Source organism: Macadamia integrifolia, unplaced genomic scaffold, assembly GCF_013358625.1.
Source record: "Macadamia integrifolia cultivar HAES 741 unplaced genomic scaffold, SCU_Mint_v3 scaffold571, whole genome shotgun sequence".
NCBI lineage: Eukaryota > Viridiplantae > Streptophyta > Magnoliopsida > Proteales > Proteaceae > Macadamia > Macadamia integrifolia.
This window is the reverse complement of record NW_024870489.1, coordinates 25,846-39,997: the sequence shown is the minus strand read 5'-3', so window position 1 is coordinate 39,997 and position 14,152 is coordinate 25,846. Positions and strand designations below refer to the sequence as shown.

Below are 14,152 nucleotides of genomic sequence, written 5' to 3'. Positions count from 1 at the left end.
AGATACCCAACCTTGATCAGTTCGTCAATCTCTCTTTTTAATGCTTTATAATCCTCTATGTCATGCTCATGGTCTCTGTGGTACCTACTATACTTGTTAGGGTTTGTTTCTTCCAGTCTCGAGAACATCTGCCTTAGCCAACAAAAGAACTTTTGGTCTTGGATCTCCAATAGCAGATTCGTTCATGTTCTGTCTAACTCATACTTATCTGAGTTGTCAGACTTATCAACAAGGCGTCTGGCCTGGTTTTCTTCTGTTCCCGATCATCATCCTGCAGTCGCTGAGGTCTCTTCTTATATTTGTGAGCCTGTTCTAGCTTATCAACTATCCCAATCCCTTTGGCAACCAGCACATCATCCATATTAGCGTACTGGTTACATCTCCGCAGCTCAGTCATGACCTCCAACAGATCAAGGGCCATAGAATGCACCATTTCTAGGTGAGTGATGGCATTACACAATGAGTTGCATGCTACCCCATCGGGTAAGTTTTTTACCTCCAGAGTGGCCTTGGTGAACCTTGTAAGGAATTCTTTGATCGTCTCGCCCGGTTTCTATTTTCATGTTCATCGCGTTAGCAGGTGTCTCTGCCTTTGCCTCATGCTTGCCTAAAACCTTGTGAGGAAAGCCTTTGTTAGCTCGTCGTAGTTTCGAAAGGTCTCAAATTAGACATCCAAAGAACGGTCGCATCCTCCAGGGAAGCGATGAAGGCTCGGCAAAGGGTAGCATCCGAATTCCCATACACTGTCATCACTGGGCTGTAATACCATAAGTGGTCGGATGGGTCAGTTGTTCCATCGTACATCACAAAGGTATGCATGCTAAAGCTCCTTGGGAGAACTGCATTCATTAGTTCATCTGGCAGGGCATTGGGTGCCAGGGCGACTTCTACGTCCGATGCTGACATTCATGAGACCATCAACCCTCTCGCTCAGTCGCTGAAGGCATTGTTCCAGATCCTGTCGCTCCGGCTCAATTTTTGTAGGTGGCCTCAGATTGGCCTCACGAGTTCTACAGTCGGCCTGAGCTGGGGTATGTGCACGTGGGGTCACTCAGTGCAATCATTATGGTGGCGTGACCGAACCTCGTCCCTCGTATGGCGGCTTTGACTCACCACCCTAGTGGGTGCATCACTTATACTCTGTGCATATGCAAGTCCTTTTAATACGTTCGTGGTTCGTTTCAGTGTGTGGAGGGGAACCCTCCACTACATGAGCTAATCATCTCAACGGATGTGTTGAGCCTTCCGACTGGGCTGCATTGTTCCCTCGTGACCCTTCACGAGTGCGCATGGGCTGGTTTGCCTTTGGCTGATCATCCTGGCGCCATAGTTGTCAAGGCGGCGCCTTGGCGTCCCGGCGGTAAATTATAGGCATGGCAGTACAACGACTAATGTTTTCACACTTGGCGGTTGCCTTGGATGGCTAGGTGACGCCTTGGCGTCGCCATGGACGCCATACCACGTTTTAGTACCTAGGCGGTCGATTTTTTTTTTTTACTAACAATATTTTATTTATTATATTTTAATTGGGTTTTTTTTTTTTACTAACATTTTCTATTATGATATGGCCATACGCTGCCACCGTTGAGACCAAACCCTCGGTCGATTTCAAATTTCCAATTAACGCCAGAGACAAAGCCACAAACCCTCGATCGAAGCTCGAGAGTTCAAAGAGACGAAAACCCTCGACCGCTGCAACAATCTTCTCTTCTCCTTCTCCGGCAGCCACCGTTGCGTCTTCTGCTCCTCTCCTTCTTCTTTTCCTTCTCCGGCAGCCACCGCTGGTTCTTCTCTTCTCCTTCTCGTTCTCCGGCAGCCACCGCTGCAACTGTTCTCTCCTTCTCCTTCTCCGGCAGCCACCGCTGCAACTGTTCTCCTCTTTCTTCTTCTCCGGCAGCCACCGCTGCAACTCTTCTCCTCCTTCTCCTTCTTCGGCAGCCACCGCTGCTCTTTTCCTCCTTCTCCTTCTCCGGCGGCCACCGCTGCAAGCCTGCAACTCTTCTCCTCCTTCTCCTTCTCCGGCAGCCACCGCTGCAACTCTTCTCCTCCTTCTCCTTCTCCGGCAGCCACCGTGCAAGTCTTCTCCTCCTTCTCCTTCTCCGGCAGCCACCACTGCAAGTCTGCAACTCTTTTCCTCCTTCTCCTTCTCCGGCAGCCACCGTGCAAGTCTTCTCCTCCTTCTCCTTCTCCGGCAGCCACCACTGCAAGTCTGCAACTCTTTTCCTCTTTCTCCTTCTCCGGCAGCCACCACTGGAAGTCTGCAACTCTTTTCCTCCTTCTCCTTCTCCGGCAGCCACCGCTGCAACTCTTCTTCTTCTCCTTCTCCGGCAGCAACCAACATATAGGACTGGTTTTTCGGCAGCAACCAATAGTGACATCTTCTTTGCTCCTTCTCCGGCAGCAAGAACGACAACAACCACAATACGATATCGCCTGCGACATCTTCTCCTTCGGCAGCAAGAGCGACAACCAGGTAAGGGCCCCACCTACTAGTAACTTCAAATCTTCAATGTTTATAATATGTTTTCCTCTTTATCTGTATATCTAGTTATCTACTATCTAGAGTTTGATCTTGATCTGAAGATGGGAAATCACATATTTTAGATTGCTGGAAAAAAAAATATATAAGAACTTGACAATGGTCTTGGTTGTGTATTTGTGTTAAGTGAAATGATTAAGTTGGATTTGTGAGTGTTTGATTGTTTTTTTTTTATGTTATCATGTTAATGTTATTGGTTAACACTTAACATACTTTGTTACTCTGTTTTGTAACTTGTAGGATAGGACTATAGGAGTTCATAATGGATGGTACTGTTGGTGGACCTGGTAGTAGTGGGGGTGATAATATAAGCACGGCTGCATATGATCCATCTAAAGACCCAACCAGGAAGGCCAAATCAAATGACCCTGGGTGGAAGTATGGGTATTGGCCTGACCTGTCAGACAAGAACCTTGTTAAATGCACTCTTTGTGGAAAACCTCAAGTGTGGAATTAAAAGGTTAAAGCAACATTTGGTGGGTGGATATGGAGATGTTGCTAAGTGTACCAAGACAACTGTAGCGATTGCTACAGAGATGAATGCAGCTCTTATGCGCAATAAGAAGAAAAGATGCAAGACATTTTGGATGATGATGATGTTGATGTTGATGTTGGTGCTGGTGTTGGTGCTGGTGTTGGTGCTGATGTTGATATAGAAGTTGAAGGTCAAAGACAGTCTAGTAGGACTCCTTCTTCTACAACCTCTAGACTTATTCCTAGCTCTGGGACATTTGCTAAGAAAAAGAAAGTAGTCATTCAGCCACAAGTAAGGGGCCCCATGGATGCTCATGTTAGACGGACTCCTGAGCAAGTGGTTGCTGAGAGGCATCTTAAAGGTAATACTCAGACTACTATAGAGAACCGGTTTAGATCAGCGGAAGAAAAAAAGAGAGTTGATAATCACATTGTTGACTGGGTTTATCAGTGTGGTATTCCATTCAATGCTATTAAGTCAAGGAGGTTTGAGGTGATGGTAGAATCTATTGCACAGTACGGGTCAGGATATAAGCCCCCAAGTTATCATGAAGTGAGAGTGCCATTGTTGAAGGCAGCAAAGGATAGAACTGCAGAGATGAAGAATAAATATAAAGAGTATTGGAAGCAGTATGGGTGCACTCTAATGACTGATGGGTGGACGGATAAAAGAGGAAGGCATTTAATTAATTTCCTCGTTAATTGTCCAGAGGGGACTTATTTCATAGAATCTGTTGATGCATCTAGTATATCTCAAACTGCAGATAAGTTGTTTGAATTGATTGACAACAAAGTTCAAGAAATTGGTGAGGACAATGTTGTGCAAGTTGTGTCAGATAATGCATCGGCTTATAAATTAGCCGGTACAATGCTGATGCAGAAGAGGACAAAGCTGTATTGGACTCCTTGTGCAGCGCATTGCATTGACCTGATGTTGGAGGAAATAGGATTCTTGAATGCTAATAGGACTATGATAAGTAAGGCAAAAAAAGTAACCAACTTCATCTACAGGCACATACGCATTCTTGATGCAATGAGGGCTAGAACAAATGGGAGGGATCTTGTGAGGACAGCAGCTACTAGATTTGCAACTGCATTTCTGACACTTCAAAGCTTGTTAAAACATAGAGATGACTTGAGACATTTGTTTATTTCTGAAGAATGGACTAGTTCTAATTTGGCAAAGACCGAAGCTGGGAAGAAAGTGGTTGAGACGGTGTTTGCGGTAGCATTTTGGAATGGTGTGGAAAATTGTCTTAGAGCTTCAAAGCCACTTCTTACTGTCTTGAGGATTGTGGATGGTGATGAGAGGCCTTCTATGCCTGAGGTTCAATTTGCCATGGATGAGGCAAAAAAGAAAATAAAAGAAAATTTTGGAGATAAAGAAAGGCACTACAAGAAAGTGTTGGATATTGTTAATAGGCGTTGGGAGATTCAGATAGGGCGTCCTTTGTATGGAGCAGCACTATTTCTTAATCCTGGCAAATTTTTTTCTTATAAGGAAGGTGATGATGGTGGCTACCAAATTATATCTTCTCTACAGCTTGCATTTAATGAAGTCATTGAAAGAATGATACATGAACCAGCTTTACAAGACAAGATAAATACTCAAGCCACTTTGTATAGATATTCTCGAGGTGGTTTTGCCTCGGCTATGGCAATTAGATCACGGGCAACCATGAGTCCTAGTAAGTAGAGTTCATTGTTTAATGTTTAGTTGTTTTGCTTGTGTGATATATTAAATATCAATCTAACTATTTTTATATATATTTATTTTTTATAGTTACTTGGTGGGGTTCATTTGGAGGTCATGCTTTTGAGCTTTCAAAGATTGCAAGACGTATTCTAGGGCTTTGTTGCTCCTCTTCTGGTTGCGAGCGCAACTGGAGCACATTTGAGTTTGTAAGTAGCTGGGTCTCAAGTCTATTTCATATTTTAGACTTTTTATTTTTGGAACAATAACTTTGTTTGTTGTTCTCTATTGTTTATGAATTCAGATTCATACCAAGAAGAGGAATAGGCTAGAACATCAACGTTTGAATGATCTAGTCTATGTTCAATACAATCGCCGCCTAGAAGAAAGGTTTCAACAAAGGCGTCTCCTCAACAGAAATTATGATCCACTTGTGCTTGATGAACTGGATTGGAGTAGTGAGTGGATGATTGACGAGCAAGTGGATGATGTAGTCCATCCCGATGCTGATCTCACATGGGATGTTGCTGGTAGAGCAATGGGGGCAACAATGGAGGGGCCCAATCGACCCAGGAGAGCTCAATCATCAACCTCTAGAGGAAATTTGTGCTACACACGCCGTGGTAGAGGGAGGGCTGTTGGGGAGTCATCAGAATCAGATGGGGAAGAAGATTTGGAAGAAGAGGATGATGTGAATGATGACTTGGATGTCATAGATAACTTTGGTGAAAATGCAAATGCTTCTAATGGACAAGGACAACAAAGGAATCTGCCATCTGTTGATTTGTTGGATGATTATGATGATTAAGTTATTTGTGTTTGACTGTTTGAGTGTTTGGATTTTATATATTGTTTAAACTTTAAACTTTGAACTTGGATGATTAGTTAAGTTTTTTTTTTATGTTGAGTTCATTTGCTATCAAGCTTTATTGCTTCAGTAAGTCACTAATAGCTTAACAGGTTAGCCACTTATCTCATCATTTGATCTAATGATTCTATTTTTTGGTTTCCAAATATATATTTCTCATTCTGTCATTCATATATGATATATTGACATATATACCTTTTACTTTGTTCAGGTTGCTCACTCACTTCCAATCATTGCTTTCAAGCTTCAATCACAGGTTAGCCTTTTACTTTTTACTTTTGTGTGATGTACATGTTGATTTTTTATGACTTGATGAGTGATGAATTGATGTATAACTGTATAAGTCAATAATTTATGTTGATTTTTTATGACATGATATGGCTATGTTGATTTTTTTTATTATTTGATGTTACTTAATGTTTGTTTTATATGTTATAGGGTATATATTTTAGGCTTGTAGCATGCTAAATAACTTTAAAAAATAGGAAAAATAAAAAAAATAGCATATTAAATAATTTTAGAAAATAGAAAAAATAAAAAATGACACACGGGCGATTTGACCGCCATGGCAACGCCAAAACGGGCGATTCATCGCCAAAACGGGCGATTCATCGCCAAAACGGGCGATTCATCGCCAAATCGATTAGCCACCCCTCCACCGCCTTGGATCGATTTGACGCCGTGACAACTATGCCTGGCGCAGTTCTCGTGTTGACCGATGCCAACGAGGGCTTGTCAACCCAATGTGGCTATGCCTTGGGGCTGAAGGTGGCACGCGAGGATTTACTTGCGGGACGGGTGCCATTGGCAAGACCGACCCAAACTGTCTAATGAAATTCCTGACCAGATTATTGGTTTCCAGCACATGCATCTGTAAATCCTAAATTTGAGAATTGACGGCTAGAATTTCCAGGTTTATAACCCCGAGCAGCGGCTGTGGCACATGGCCCTCTGCTGCTGCCACTGGAGGTGGTGGTACAGGTGTTACCCCCACTGCTGCTGATGGTGAAGGTGGTACAGGGCGCTTGACTGCCGCTGGTTTGTGTCCTGCCCACGCTGTTGTTGGGCGTCGGGGACGGGAAGATACCCCACACGACTAGGCAGTGAAACTACTTGATCACTCCGTAACTAAATTCATAACTTTAGGTTTTGCTGTTAGTTTCCCACAGGTGGTGCCAATCTGATGCGATGAATTCTAATGGCGGCTAGGTTCCTATATAAGGGCTCGACATTCCTGAAGAATCCTGCACACAAATAGTAAGTAGGGGGCACCAGGTGTGGGCCCGTGCAAAAACCCTCTGATGTTGGTCAGAAATCTGCAACAGGTAATCTTTAATAAATTTCGAAAAAAAAACCCTCCCTTTAGTAGAGGTTTACATCACATATTTATATATGTTCAATGATTATTTGTAGAAGGCTGACATGTGGTCAAAGTCCTGAAAGGAAGGTGGCTCCCTGATTCTAGAGAAGATTCTAATCCTTGGGCAGATTCCGCGGATATTCTCTCCTGCTTAGTGCGCTAGAGCCTACATGGAGATCTACTCCAGATTTCGCATTATACATTTGGTCCTGGATTCCTTATCTGAAGAGTCCATACTTAGAGAACTTCCTTGTGTGGCTTAGGAGACAAAATTTCCCGTAGCGGTGATCAAGCGAGATATATTGAGCTGGCAACGCGAAATATCCACGCACACCCTGTGAATGCAGGTGGCCCGCAGACATCACAAATACAACTAACGGTCGAGCAAAGGGGCTTGGCAGCAGAATGGCCGAGCAGGACGCTCGTCCGCAAGATGGCCAAGCAAGAGGCTCGGCAGCGCAGTGGCCGAGCAAAAGGCTCAATCACAAGATGGCTGAGAGAGAGGCTTGGCAACGCAGTGGCCAAGCAAGAGGCTCAGTCGCAAGAAGGCCGAGCAAGAGGCTCGGTCGCAAGATGGCCAAGCCTCTTGCGCTCCTGGGGTGAAGTGCGCACCCCAAATAGTGTTTCCGAGCCTGGAACATATTTAAGCTCATCAGTAGGAAATGGCACCGATTCAATACCTCTAATACATAAATAGAAGGCAATAGGAATGCGCAAGATTGTCTCAAATGAGATGGTTTAAGGTTGGAATCTTATCACGTGAAGCACACCAAACTAAAAACTGTGCTATAGATTAAGCTATTGGCTCATATTCCAACATGTAGGCATATTCCTAAAGAAACACTTGTATGATGACGTGATAGAGAATGGCCCCACACATTAAAACCCTTAATCCAACAAAGAGAGTTTATTAGTAAAGAACTTAGGGCCCGTTTGATAACGTTTCAAGAAACGCATTTCTACTGTTTTTGTTTCCAGAAACAGCAGAAATAGTGTAAAAAGGGTTTGATAAAATTGTTTCGTTTCACTTATTTTTAGAAATAGAAATAGAAATTTTTACTTATTTATGGTTCAAGAAACGACCCAGGCAAAACAAGTGCCGTTTCTGGAAACGACTTGTGGCAATTTTTTCACTAGTTACCATCGACTTCTAAAAACATGACTTATCAAACACCTTCAATTCCGTTTCTGTTTCTAGAAACGGAAATTTATGTTTCTGCCGTTTCTTTTTCAAGAAACAGTAGAAACGTTATCAAACGGGCCCTTAGAGATGGCATGGAGAGCTTCCTACATGTGCTATCATTCTTTTCTATTGTTTTCTTATTTTTCGGTTGAGGGAGTGGTAGCTAGGACAATCTTCCTTTTTAGTAGTTTCATCCCTTAAAATGACATCGGTTCCCTAGTTGGAATTTTTTGAAAATATAAAAGGCATCATCATAAACAACTAGAAACCACATCATTCATGTATCGTACATGGAACCCATGATTTGTAAATCCACTCCATAGGATGGTGCTCCCTATGTAAGACTAGGCCTCCTGGCTAGGTGAGTGACAACAGAAACCAAGATCACGATTACACAAGCAGCTGAGCATCTGTCCTCCCATTGGTGAGGAAAAGATGCAAGAAACAATTCAGTGAGGTTATATATTTTAGAAAACCAATAACCCAGGGGACCTAATCTCTTTTTGACAGCCATATATACATACGCACAAATAGACAAACAACGAGAGAGAGAGAGAGAGTGATAGTCCAATGTAAAAGCATAAATGAGTAAAACAAACCTCAAGAGCCCGGCAGACAGTTTCCATCTCTGGATCAAAATTGGGTTTCTCTCTCAAAGTAACAAGTTCAAGCACCGCACAACATGACTTCTCATGGGGACTGAAAACAGGCAATGCAATAGATCCACGGACTTTATGTTCAACCGCATGGTCTACCCGCAAGTACTCAGACTTGCTGTAATATACTATATTTGAGGTCCACTCAGGTGTTTTAGACATAAAAACTCTCCCAGGAAGCCCAGGAAAAGAATCAGGTGTCGCTTTTGCAGAGAAAGTGAATGTCCTTGATACTTCACGATACCCTGCAAGCATTTCATCTAACAAGTAGGGTTGCTCAAAGGTACTTAAAATAAGCTGGTCACCAAGTTTAATAGGAACCCAAAATTGTGCAAGAATCCCCCCTCCAGATAATTCTTTAAATAAGCCCAGGGCCCTAAACATCCTATCAGCAGATGATGACTCCAGTGGTCTAGGGATAATATCGTTACCCATATCTGGAGTGCTGCCTGAGGGAAAACAACTACTGCTTTCTTTATGACACAAGTCCACTGCAACAGAAGAATTCAATGGAAAACCGAACTGTGTATCTGTTTTTTGAGATTCCATCTTTCCAGCACAATTTGAGGAACCACCCGCACAGAAAGAACCCCCATCAGCTAAAGGGAAGACACCAGAGCTCAATGCTGTAAAATTCAACGGAGAAAAAGAGGCAAACCCACCAGGCATTGACTGCAGAGGACTCATGTCGTAGTATGGAAGAGATGGGTCCACAGAGGACGGGCTACTGCATAGCTCAGCATAAGAATCAAAGTTCATGAGCTCTGAAAAACTAACAGGGTCATCTGAAATCAGACTTTCCATTCCACCTTGCGGTGACTGGAAAACCTCTGGCAGAGCTTGTGAAGAAGCCCAATAATTAGTTCCTTTCTCTCTGGATAGAAAGGGGTAGTCCATCTTCACCTCCAAAATCAGTTCCTACCGTACAAGAACTAATCCTTCTGTCAGCAGATGTTCTTAATTCCAATAACACTGGACTGAGCATTCTCAAGGATGATCTTTCTGCAGAAGAAAACCCTACATTTTCCTCTAACTTCCATATCCGAAAAACTATATTTCACTTCAAATTGCAGAATTCAGCTATTTTGCTGGGGATTCACCAATAGAAACTTCCCTCCACTGATTTTTCCGAAAGGAAACCATTCACTAGCCTTCTCTAAACTCAAATCAACATCAAAACAACCTCCCTTCAGTTAAACTTAGAACTTTCGACAATCATAGAATCAGACTTCCAATCACCTGCACACAATATAGATGCCAAAGTTTCAATAGACCCAAAGTAAACAAAAATACGTATACAAGGTATCAAATTAACAATCCTAGTGCCCCTCAAAACGGAAGTAATAGGAAAATTCCCCCAAAATAAAAAGAATCCAGGAACTCAGCAACCACAAACCAAAGTATTTCACCAACAGAACCCAAAGCGATATCCTTTTTTCAAATTAATCACGTCGATTATTTCAAAGACAAAAGAAAAATTATAGAGCTAAAAATTCCAAAACCCACGAATCAATCCCCATGAATTCTCCCAAATCTATGCAGCTCAGCTAATAAAATGTTACTTGAAACCAAAAAGCACACACCAAGAATCCAGGGATAGTTCCCCAATCAAGAACAAAGGGAAAAATAGATGGAGAAGCTAATTGAGCCTCTGTGCACGATAAATTACAACAGACCCAATCTCCACCATATGAATAAATCCATGAATCCATGTTCTTTAATCCTACAACCTTTTCTACTTACTGAAAACCAAAGCCCTAGTGAGAGAAACAGAATCTTACAAGAAATAGAAATTCTAAACGTTGAGAACAATAGGATCCTCGGACTTGGTTTTCTATTACAGAATTTGTCTAAAGTGGAATGATTAGGGAAACTTACCTCAGATGAACTCTGTAATAATATCTTGCAGAAGCTTCAGAAGATTAGAGACATAAAAGAGTTAATAATAATAGTAGCGCGTGGATCCTTGAAAAGACGAAACATCTCGATGTCTCAAAGTTTTGAGGAAACCACAATTACCAAAATAACCTCAACGAACATCCAAATGATTGTGCGTGAATCCTAGAAAAGACGAAACCTCTCGATGTCTCAAAGTTTTGAGGAAACCACAATTACGAAAATAACCTCAACGAACATCCAAATGATTGTATTAACCAACCATCCCTTACCATATGGGAGCGCTTTGTCGACCGTTGAAATGAAAAAAACGATGAGGTCAAAATATTATTCTAATTAAACAGCTAGAAGAGCCCTTCTCATGTAAGGACCTGGTCTCAATAATTAAAGCTCTTAAGCTTTCTTTTTTTCTAAATAAATAAAAAGATTCGGCCACGCGTGAGCCAAGTGGTGGTGGCTTCATATTATTCGTCTAATCTAATCTAAGACTATATAAGTGCTTTTTTTTTTCTCTGTGAAGGACCATATAAGTGCATGACACGATACACTGTTCGGTTCGCGGACCACATCCATGAAGAGCTTCAGCTTCGCTTTTTTTTTTTTCCCTGATACAATACCATCTAGTCCTGTGACAGGATGCAAAGGGATGAAATGACCATATCACCCTCCTTTTTGGATGAATGGATGTGTACTTCCATTGACCTCAGTGCTAGCACAAGGAAAGGTGCATGTAATGATCTTTTTAATAGCATATTAAAAGTACAGCTGTGACAACACTTATATGATTATAGAGTATTATGAACTATAAGAATAGATGACTTCTTACATCATCTAGCAAGTTGACAATGTCCATCTCTGGTCCCTATTTATTATTAAAATTTTAACGGTTTAAATAATATCGAACGGGATAACTATATTATGCTTTGAGTGAAATATGAGGATTTGAGCCACCCATAATAATTAATAATATATATAGCTTTTTTATAGTAGTAATTGTTGACCCAATTAGCTTCCCTGATCCATTTTCCTAGTTTAATGATTCTCAGCGGACCATATAATTCTATATTATTGACAAAGATTGGATGCGATTTCATATAAATATAATGAAAATTGCTTAAATACATAATTATTTATGATAAACTAAAACAAGACTATTTACATACATTTTTTTTAATCGAATATTTATATTCATTATTATTGAGATGTAGTAGTTGCCCAAATTATTCCCAAAATTTGAATGATAAAGACAATCTCGACGGCAGCAATATGAGATTCTAAATCATGAAACAAACTTTTCTTTTTATGAAAAAGAAACAAACTAATGTTATTTTGTCATAGGGGTGGCAATTATTATCCCAATTTACCTGACCAACTTTTCTCAGATTAGGTTCACATAACTTAAACATACCATCAATGATTGATAGTCTGGACATAAAATGAAATTCTAGTACGTTGAAGTACAAGTGTAGTTCTATTTGTACAGCCAAATATTAGATGAGTTATATATATAAATATGTGTGTGTGTGTGTGTGTGTGTGCGCGCGCGCGCTTATCTTCTCAGTTTATGTCTTATGATTTTTCTTTTATTTCAAGGGAGTTGAACAATCTTGTTGTCTCCCTAGCTATGAGGGCTCTATCATTCACCTCTGCGACAGTGTGGCTGAATTCCAATCCATGGCTATATGCATAATGTACTATGCCATCCGTGAGTTTTACACGTTGATGATGACTAAAGTCTTTCTCTTATATTAAAAAATAAATAAAAAAAAAAGTATGATATGAAAAAATTGGAAAAATAAAATCAACCTCACACTTGGTAGACAATAATTCACACATGATAAGTGGGTGGGATTAGACTGGAAAATAATAATAGTAACCCCTAATTACATAAAGAGAGGATGCAAATAGATCATTTGTCAAATCAAAGTATTTAATCATTATTATTATATGATATATGGTGATATGATTGTCACACCCCACCTTCATTTACTTGAAGGCTAGTGACACGAACACTTACACGTGTCCACAATCCATACAGGATCTATGATGTAGTACTTTAAGTTCATAAAGTAATGAAATGATTGTACGATCATGTAAATAATAATAATTATAATGTAACATAACTGGTGATTTCTAATGATATTTACCATATTTACACAAAAAAAAAATGTTTTTCCATAGTAGAACATAATTACAGTAATGCCCCTAACGCACATCGAATATATACACAAAATAATAAAAAATAGAAAATGATACTCTCATCCTCAATGTGCTCCAAAAGCATAGTCATCACATACGCAGTCATCCTTGTGCGTAACTAGCTCCTCAACCCAAAGATCACCCTTGTAGAGAGTCGACTCCTCAGCCATAGACTCCGAATGATTCCATGGATCATCATCTAAAAAAATGGTGCAATAAATGGGGTGAGCTTCCACGACCAATGAGGGGTATACACTCAAGCATTCATAAAAATTAATGAAATAAAGACAAGTATCAATGCTCAACCACAATAATATGGACAAGCATCCAAAACAATTAATGAAATAAATACAAGTATCAATGCTCAACCACAACAATATGAATGGCATTAGATGAATGTAATAACATGATCCAATTTATCAACAAACAACCCTAATCAATAGTTTATAAGTCCATTGTAGGTATTAGTGCTACTGCAACATAGGTGGCATCCCAAATCATGAATGTCCATTATCGGTCCCCAAGAATACAAGCTAGTTGCGAGTCAGGAGTGTGCCGGTTCCGGTACCACATCTTTACCTGGCAAACTATGAGGGTAGCGGCCGAAAATGGACTTATGCATCGATTTCGTCCTCTTCTCCTCTCTTTCATCTCTTTCATGTGAAGGAGGGGGTGTGTTGTGTGTGCTTACCCTGCGGGCCCCACACCACCGTATCGCTGCTCGGAGATATGTGGGGGACTATTTCATAAGAGTGCAAAGTTCATCATTCTAGATGGGGTTTGATGATGGTCTGATACGGTGATCGGGATTGGGATCATACAAAAGGGTTTGAAGTCGTCACCTAGGATTATGGGCCTAGGACCCGGGGGTGGGCCCAATTCCTGAGAAAAGGGCTCGATAATTGGTCTGGTCCAGAGATTTAGGTAAGTGTTAGGTTACAGAGTTGGGAAGGTGTTAGGCACCCAATCTGCTCGGTTCAACAGCTACTAGTTGCTTGAGAATAAACATTTTCCATAATTATTACTATTCTACATGCATGGCTAAGTTATCACACATATATACATTGATTGAATTTAAACTACTATGTACACTAAAACAAGGTCTATATAAAGTCTACATGATGGCAATTTGGTTGAAAAACTATACCTGAATTTAACCCCTATTTCGGGTCAAGAGGGGTGGGCCCCTGATTAGTACCGACTCGAACTGTCTTTCGTGTTCTCCTGGCTCAGGGGAAGATGGTCTTGACCTCCAACTTCCTTTCTTGAGAGATGTTGACTGTG

At 40.9% G+C, this 14,152-nt stretch overlaps 1 protein-coding gene across 3 annotated transcripts in view; it reads right to left on the bottom strand.

Moving 5' to 3' along the window:
• Positions 1-10,800, bottom strand: part of LOC122069289 (protein NLP9-like) — a 67,489-nt gene extending 56,689 nt beyond the window's left edge. The window contains exons 1-2 of one of the 3 annotated variants that reach the window (XM_042633275.1): positions 10,652-10,800; positions 8,717-10,012 (exon numbers count right to left, since the gene is read on the bottom strand). In XM_042633275.1, coding sequence (XP_042489209.1) covers positions 8,717-9,670 — 954 coding nt within the window. In that variant the 5' untranslated portion in view covers positions 9,671-10,012; positions 10,652-10,800. The other 2 variants (XM_042633276.1, XM_042633277.1) reach the window with 2 other exon arrangements.
• Positions 10,801-14,152: the final 3,352 nt, after the last annotated feature.